General features: G+C 49.8%; 1 protein-coding gene across 1 annotated transcript in view; it reads right to left on the reverse strand.

Annotated features, from left to right (window-relative positions):
* Window positions 1–8,122, reverse strand: part of LOC121557023 (synaptotagmin-9-like) — a 44,880-nt gene extending 36,758 nt beyond the window's left edge. Inside the window, exon 1 of the mRNA XM_041870914.2 lies at window positions 7,479–8,122. Coding sequence (XP_041726848.1) covers window positions 7,479–7,626 — 148 coding nt within the window. The 5' untranslated portion in view covers window positions 7,627–8,122. The remainder of the gene's footprint in view (window positions 1–7,478) is intronic.
* Between the last annotated feature and the right edge of the window lie 495 nt (window positions 8,123–8,617).

Below are 8,617 nucleotides of genomic sequence, written 5' to 3' on the forward strand. Positions count from 1 at the left end.
GGGAGAGGAGAAGGGGGTGAGGAGAGGGGCTATAGGGGGAGGGGAGAGAATAGGAGAGAGAAGAAGGGAGAGGAGAAGGGGGTGAGGAGAGGGGCTATAGGGGGAGGGGAGAGAAGAGGAGAGAGGAGAAGGGACAGGGAGAAAGGAGATGCGAGAGTGAAGACAGGTTTTGACTGAGAGGATAAGGGTGGGGTTAGGGGCACATCTTGAACCATTCATCAATCAGGGGTATGTGAGAAAGGCAGAAGGTTGGGTTATTAGTCCAAGCTCAGGCCATTGGGATCACAATATGTCACATTTTACGCTTCCAGAAACCTCCAGAGAACCTTCTAGTAATCACCATGGACTGCAACAGGCGGTCATGGATCAGTGGGTTGAGTGAAAAACACATCCACCTCATGACAGAATTCTGGCTTATGGCAGCTGCACGCACGCATTCACACACAGCTGGTGTGGGTTAGTGTTATAATGTATTACTAAGAATGCACTCCTCCCTCCTCTCCAGACGCGGTTCCCCAAAATTCCCGCTCCAATATAAGCACTGCCTCCCTCTCTTGCTGAGGCTAGCATGCATACAGTTGAAGTCGGAAGTTTACATCCACTTAGGTTGGAGTCATTAAAGCTCGTTTTTCAACCACTCCACAAATTTCTTGTTAACAAACTATAGTTTTGGCAAGTCGGTTAGGACATCTACGTTGTGCATGACACAAGTAATTTTTCCAACAATTGTATACAGACAGATTATTTAACTTATAATTCACTGTATCACAATTCCAGTGGGTCAGAAGTTGACTGTACCTTTAACCAGCTTGGAAAATTCCAGAAAATGATGTCATGGCTTTAGAAGCTTCTGATAGGCTAATTGACATCATTTGAGTCAATTGGAGGTGTACCTGTGCCTACCTTCAAAATCATTGCCTCTTTGCTTGAAGTCATGGGAAAATCAAAAGAAATCAGCCAAGACCTCATAAAAAAATGGAAGACCTCCACAAGTCTGGTTCATCCTTGGGAGTAATTTCCAAATGCCTGAAGGTACCACGTTCATCTGTACAAACAATAGTATGCAAGTATAAACACCATTGGATCACGCAGCTGTCATACCGCTTAGGAATGAGATGCGTTCTGTCTCCTAGAGATGAACGTACTTTGGTGTGAAAAGTGCAAATCAATCTCAGAACAACAGCAAAGGACCTTGTGAAGATGCTGGAGGAAACAGGTACAAAAGTATCTATATCCACAGTAAAACGAGTCCTATATCGCCATAACCTGAAAGGCTGCTCAGGAAGGAAGAAGCCACTGCTCCAAAACCGCCATAAAAAAGCAAGACTACGGTTTGCAACTGCACATGGGGACAAAGATCGTACTTTTTAGAGAAATATCATCTGGTCTGATTAAACAAAAATAGAACTGTTTGGCCATAATGACCATCGTTATGTTTGGAGGAAAAAGGGGGATGCTTGCAAGCTGAAGAACACCATCCCAACCGTGAAGCACAGGTGTCACGAATTCAGCCGAGGCTGCCCCTCCTCCTTGCTCTGGCAGGCTTCGGCGTTCATCGTAACCGGAGTACTAGCTGCTACCGATCCATGTTTCTATGTTCTACTTGTTTTGTCTGTATTGGTCTCACCTGTTTCCCATCTTGTAATTATGTCTTCCCTATTTAACCCTCTGGCTCACACCGTGTGTTGTGCGTGTTTGTCCATGTTTTGGTTGTCGTATGTGAGCGGGTTTGTTCCTCCCGCGTGGAGGTATGTTCTTTAAGATACCTATGAGTCAAGTACGTTTTTTGAGTAGCTCTGTGTCCTGCACCTGACTTCGTCCTACCGCATTACACTGACGCCTTGACAGAAACACGCACCAAAATATGGATTCAGCAGGTACATTCATTTCATCCGGATCAATGGAGGAACGTGTCCAACAGCAGGCGACCATGATCCAGACTCTCGGCACCGCAATGGAGCGCGTGTTGAACACTATGGAGCGATGGGAGAGAGGTGGTGGTCCTACACCTCCTCCAACTACACAACCACCCACACCGCTGTCCACCCCTTCGTCATCTGGGTCCAGTGGGATTCAGCTCTCGCTCCCGAGGGCATACGATGGTACAGCTGACGGGTGCCAGGGTTTTCTACTCCAGGTAGAGCTCTACCTGGCTACCATCCACCCGGCTCCCTCGGGATACGAGAGCGTGTCCGCTCTCATCTCCTGTCTGTCTGGAAGAGTGCTCGAGTGGGCCAACGCTGAGTGGGGAGGAATAGACGCAGCGTCAGTACGCTATGAGGATTTCACCCGCCGCTTTCGGGCGGTATTTGATCATCCACCAGAGGGGAGAGTGGCGGGGGAACGTCTATTCCACCTCAGACAGGGGAGGAGGAGCGCACAGGACTTTGCACTGGACTTCAGGACTCTGGCTGCCAGCGCAGGATGGAATGAGAGGGCCCTGATTGACCACTACCGATGCAGCCTCCGGGAGGATGTTCGTCGGGAACTGGCCTGCAGGGACACCACCCTTAACCTGGACCAACTGGTGGACATGTCGATAAGGCTGGATAACCTGTTGGCAACCCGCGGACGTCCGGATCAGGGGCCGTCCATTCCATCCCCCAGCACCTCCGACCCTACTCCTATGGAGCTCGGAGGTGCTGCACTTAGGGAGACCGGAAGGAGGGCCATCTCCTGCACCGCCTGTGGCCGCGGAGGACACACTGCTGGTCGGTGCTGGGGAGGGTCTTTCAGGAATCGAAGCGGTAGGCAGAGCACTGGTGGACCGTCTCAGGTGAGTAGGCACCCGACTCACCCAGAGCTCCCTGTTGCGCATATGTGTATATGTGGTCCTCTGTAGCTCAATTGGTAGAGCAGGGTGCTTGTAACGCCAGGGTAGTGGGTTCGATCCCCGGGACCACCCATACGTAAAAATGTATGCTCACATGACTGTAAGTTGCTTTGGATAAAAGTGTCTGCTAAATGGCATATTATTATAGATGTTGTATTTCCAGAGTTTTTCCCTCATTCCCAGCATAAGGCGCTAGTAGATTCAGGCGCAGCTGGGAACTTTATTGATCATCAGTTTTCCCGTAGATTAGGGATTCCTATTGTGCCTGTTACTGTGCCCTTCCCTGTACATGCCCTAGATAGTCGCCCTTTAGGGTCAGGTCTGATTAGGGATGTCACAGCTCCACTCTGGATGAAGACGCAGGAGGGTCATGAGGAAAAAATTAGTCTCTATCTGATTGATTCTCCTGCGTTTCCAGTGGTGTTGGGGCTTCCCTGGTTAGCCTCTCATGACCCCACTATTTCATGGCAACAGAGGGCTCTCAAGGGATGGTCTAGTCAGTGCTCGGGGAGGTGTGTAGGTGTTTTCGTAGGGGCATCTATGGTGGAAAGTCCAAACCAGGTTTCCACCATGCACATTCCGCCTGAATATGCCGATTTACCACCCCATCAACAGGGGGATTGTGCGATAAACCACCAGGTAGGCGCTGCACTTCCTCGGAGTCATGTGTATCCTCTGTCACAGGAGGAGACGGTGGCTATGGAAACCTATGTCACCGAATCTCTGAGGCAGGGATACATTCGGCGTTCCACTTCCCCTATCTCCTCGAGTTTATTTTTTGTGAAGAAGAAGGATGGTGGCTTACGCCCGTGCATTGACTACCGTGGTCTTAATCAGATCACTGTGAAGAACAGCTATCCACTACCTTTGATTGCTAGTATAATGGAGTCCTTGCACGTGGCGCGCTTCTTCACTAAATTGGATTTCAGGAGCGCGTACAACCTGGTATGTATCCGGGAGGGAGATGAGTGGAAGACAGCATTCAGTACCACCTCTGGGCACTATGAGTACCTCATCATGACATACGGGTTGATGAATGCTCCATCAGTGTTCCAATCCTTTGTTGATGAGATTTTCAGGGACCTGCACGGACAGGGTGTAGTGGTATATATTGATGACATTCTCATATACTCCGCTACACGGGCCGAGCATGTGTCCCTGGTGCGTCAAGTGCTTGGTCGACTGTTGGAGCATGACCTGTATGTGAAGGTGGAGAAATGTCTGTTCTTCCAAGAGTCCATCTCCTTCCTAGGGCACCGCCTGTCCGCGTCAGGGGTGGAGATGGAGATTGACCGCATTTCAGCCGTGCGTAATTGGCCGACTCCAACCACGGTGAAGGAGGTGCAGCGATTCTTGGGTTTTGCCAACTACTACCGGAGGTTTATCCAGGGCTTTGGTCAGGTAGAGGCTCCCATTACCTCCTTGCTGAAGGGAGGACCGGTGCGACTGCAGTGGTCAGCTGCGGCGGACAGGGCTTTTGGTCATCTGAAGGAACTGTTTACCTCGGCTCCAGTGCTGGCTCATCCGGATCCCTCCTTAGCATTCCAGGTTGAGGTGGACACATCCGAGGCTGGGATAGGAGCTGTACTGTCTCAGCGCTCGGGTATGCCACTAAAGCTCTGCCCCTGTGCTTTCTTTTCTAAGAAGCTCAGTCTGGCGGAGCGCAACTATGATGTGGGGGACCGGGAGCTGTTGGCTGTGGTTAAGGCTCTGAAAGTGTGGAAGCATTGGCTTGAGGGGGCTAAACACCCTTTCCTCATTTTGACTGACCATCGCTATCTGGAGTACATCCGGGCGGCGAAGAGATTGAACCCTCGCCAGGCAAGGTGGGCCATGTTCTTCACTCGTTTTGTGTTTACTCTTACTTAGAGACCAGGTTCCCATAACGCTAAGGCAGACGCCCTGTCCCGACTGTATGACACAGAGGAGAGGTCCATTGAGCCCACTCCCATACTTCTGGCGTTGTGTCTGGTGGCGCCGGTGGTGTGGGAGGTTGACGCGGACATCGAGTGGGCGTTACGTACCGAGCCCACTCCCCCCCAGTGTCCAGAGGGTCGTATGTATGTGCCGCTCGAGGTTCGCTATCGATTGATCTATTGGGCTCACACGTCACCCTCCTCTGGTTATCCTGGCATCGGTCGGACAGTGCACAGTGTCTTAGTGAGAAGTACTGGTGGCCCACTTTAGCCAAGGACGTGTGGGTTTATGTTTCCTCCTGCTCGGTGTGCGCCCAGTGTAAGGCACCTAGACACCTTCCACAACGGCCATGGTGTCACCTATCAGTGGATTTTGTTACGGACCTTCCCCCCTCACAAGGGAACACCACGATCCTGGTCGTTGTGGATCAGTTTTCTAAGTCCTGCCATCTCATTCCTATGCCAGGTCTCCCTACGGCCCTACAAACTGCTGAGGCCCTATTTACACACGTCTTCCGGCACTACGGGGTGCCTGAGGATAATGTATCAGATCGGGTCCCCAGTTCACCTCAAGGGTCTGGAGGGCGTTCATGGAACGTCTGGGGTTCTCGATCAGCCTGACCTCAGGTTTTCACCCCGAGAGTAATGGGCTGGTGGAGAGAGTTAACCAGGATGTGGGTAGGTTTCTGCGGTCCTATTGCCAGGACGGGCCGGGGGAGTGGTTGGGTTTTATCCCCTGGGCAGAGATGACCCAAAACTCACTCCGCCACTCATCCACTAACATTTCTCACTTTCAGTGTGTGTTAGGTTACAGCCGGTCCTGGTACCTTGGCATCAGAGCCAGATCGAGGCTCCTGCGGTGGATGAGTGGTGAAACCTGCCCCTTCGCCTGCCCTGCCGGAAGCTGGGTCGGCGGTTTGTGGGGCCATTTAAAATCCTGAGGAGATTGAACAAGGTTTGTTATAGGTTACAGCTTCCTCTGAATTACCGTATTAACCCCTCGTTCCATGTGTCTCTCCTCAGGCCGGTAGTAGCTGGTCCACTCCAGGAGTCTGAGGTACGGGAGGTTCCTCCGCCCCCACTGGACATCGAGGGGGCACCGGCGTACTCGGTCCGGTCCATCTTGGATTCGAGGCTTCGGGTGGGGGGCCTGCAGTATCTCGTGGAGTGGGAGGGGTACGGTCCGGAGGAACGGTAGGAGGGACATCCTCGATACCTCCATGTTGAGGGATTTCCACCGTAGTCATCCGACTCGCCCTGCTCTGCGTCCACCTGGCTGCCTGTGCACGGCTGGGGCCGCGCATCAAGGGGGGGGTGGGATACTGTCACGAATTCAGCCGAGGCTACCACTCCTCCTTGCTCGGGCAGTCTTCGGCGTTCGTCGTCACCGGAGTACTAGCTGCTACCGATCCATGTTTCTATGTTCTACTTGTTTTGTCTGTATTGGTCTCACCTGTTTCCCATCTTGTAATTATGTCTTCCCTATTTAATCCTCTGGCTCACACTGTGTGTTGTGCGTGTTTGTCCATGTTTTGGTTGTCGTATGTGAGCGGGTTTGTTCCTCCCTGCGTGGAGGTATGTTCTTTAAGATACCTACGAGTATAGGGCGTTTTTCGAGTAGCTCTGTGTCCTGCACCTGACTTCGTCCTACCGCAGAATTACACTGACGCCTTGACAACAGGGGTGGCAGCATCATGCTGTGGGGGTGCTTTGCTGCAGGAGGGACTGGTGCACTTCACAAAATAGATGGCATCATGAGGAAGGAAAATTATGTGGATATATTGAAGCAACATCTCAAGACATCAGTCAGGAAGTTAAAGCTTGGTCGCAAATGGTTCTTCCAAATGGACAATGACCCCAAGCATACTTCCAAAGTTGTGGCAAAATGGCTTAAGGACAACAAAGTCAAGGTATTGGAGTGGCCATCACAAAGCCCTGACCTCAATCCTATAGAAAATTTGTGGGCAGACCTGAAAAAGCGTGTGGGAGCAAGGAGGCCTACAAACCTGACTCAGTTACACCAGCTCTGTCAGGAGGAATGGGCCAAAATTCACCCAACTTATTGTGGGAAGCTTGTGGAAGGCTACCCGAAACGTTTGACCCAAGTTAAACAATTTAAAGGCAATGGTACCAAATACTAATTGAGTGTATGTAAACTTCTGACCCACTGTGAATGTGATGAAAGAAATAAAATATATTATTCTGACATTTCACATTCTTAAAATTTATTGGGGACGAGTGTTTTATGGCATGTGCTAATGCAAAAAAATTTGATAGCATTGGGAGTCAGGCCAGCTCAAGCTTCAATGAATGCGACCAAGGATTACACAAACTCGCACCTGTCCCCATCCACCACTCCCAACCCCCCAACACCCCATCCAACTCAGGTGCACCAGAAATAAGGGCACATATAACAAGATCCATGGTGCGCACACTACATTTATAGGCAAGGTTGAATATAGCCTACTGACTTTTGTTTTTATCAAACGTGTTTGTGCAAAACCCTATATAAAATAATTTCCCCACTCCTAAACTCCATGCAACAAGTTCTGTGCATAAATGGAACCCTATCTCGCCAAGCTTAATGTGTGAAAAATTATATTCAGATCAAAGTGTTATGTAGATTTCAGAGCACAGGAAAAAAAGTTACATCTTTGTATAATTCAAAATAAAAAGCACACACGCATTGCATACACATAATTGGATAGGATTGACCAGTGCATTAATACCTGAGTCGGTGTAGCGTGGTCTGGCGAGGTCCCGGAAATGGTAAATGAAATCCAGACAGTTCTCGTTCTGTACTTCCCCTTTAGAGCAGAGATCAGACAGGAGTTCTAGTGCTTTTTGACAAATCTCGTCCTCTCTGTCGCCAGGCATTTCCCACCAGCATCCTTCTGAATGGAGGGGCTCCTATGGCACCACCACACCACCCCACCCACCAGAGTCGCCTAGCCCCTGCAGAATCACACTAATCCTCCCGGCAGAGAGTAAACTAAAGCCCGAGTAGCAGCGCTCCACCCGAAGCGGAGTCACCAACACCCCGCAGCTCAGCACCACTCTGGCTGTCTGAAAAACCAACCAGGGTAGCGGAGGAGGAATAGGGAAGTATACTAGGTCAAAAAAACATAATATTCCTTTGTTTCTTTCCAAACGTCGGGCATTCCTTTTTCGAGTGTTTAGTATTCAATTGTGGGGTTTTCCCCGTCAAAAGCCTACCGTACAACCGTCTAGAGTTGTTTAAACTTAGCCACAGGTTGAATGTCCGACAACTCACAGCAGGCTATGAGGCGCCGTGCACTGTCCACACTCAATTGGTGCTGAAAAAGTGCATGCGCTCTCTCGATGCGTGAACGACCGGCGCCGCGCAGCCAGTCGCTGTCACTCGCTCAATGTTTAGTAGTAACTGCATCTTTTCTGCTATTGCATTCATTTTTATTTTTTTTCTCAGTTGTATTCTATGCTGTTCTGTTTATCGCTTTGGACATGTTAGAGAGAGTGCAACATGATAGTGGCCAGGTAGGATTGTTGCTCTAGCCTATTTATCTTGGGATATACAGTATGTCAATGCCATTAAGGGCTGCATGGTGAGGGTGGTTGATAACTAATTATATTATAGATTTGCACAATTGATCAGTAAGCACCTCTTTTATTGTGCAGTCAATTTAATAATTTATCAGTCCATTTCAGTGATTGACAGGCACTGTATTAACCATGTGGAAATGTGTGTGTGTGTATTTGTGTATGAGTGCGTGTGTGTGCATGCATGTATATGTGTTCAATCAATAGATCTAAAGATTGAACAATAGGGTAATTGAGGTGTACAGTGGGGAAAAAAAGTATTTAGTCAGCCACCAATTGTGCAAGTTCT

The sequence above is a fragment of the Coregonus clupeaformis genome, unplaced genomic scaffold (genome assembly GCF_020615455.1).
Source record: "Coregonus clupeaformis isolate EN_2021a unplaced genomic scaffold, ASM2061545v1 scaf0132, whole genome shotgun sequence".
Classification (NCBI taxonomy): domain Eukaryota; kingdom Metazoa; phylum Chordata; class Actinopteri; order Salmoniformes; family Salmonidae; genus Coregonus; species Coregonus clupeaformis.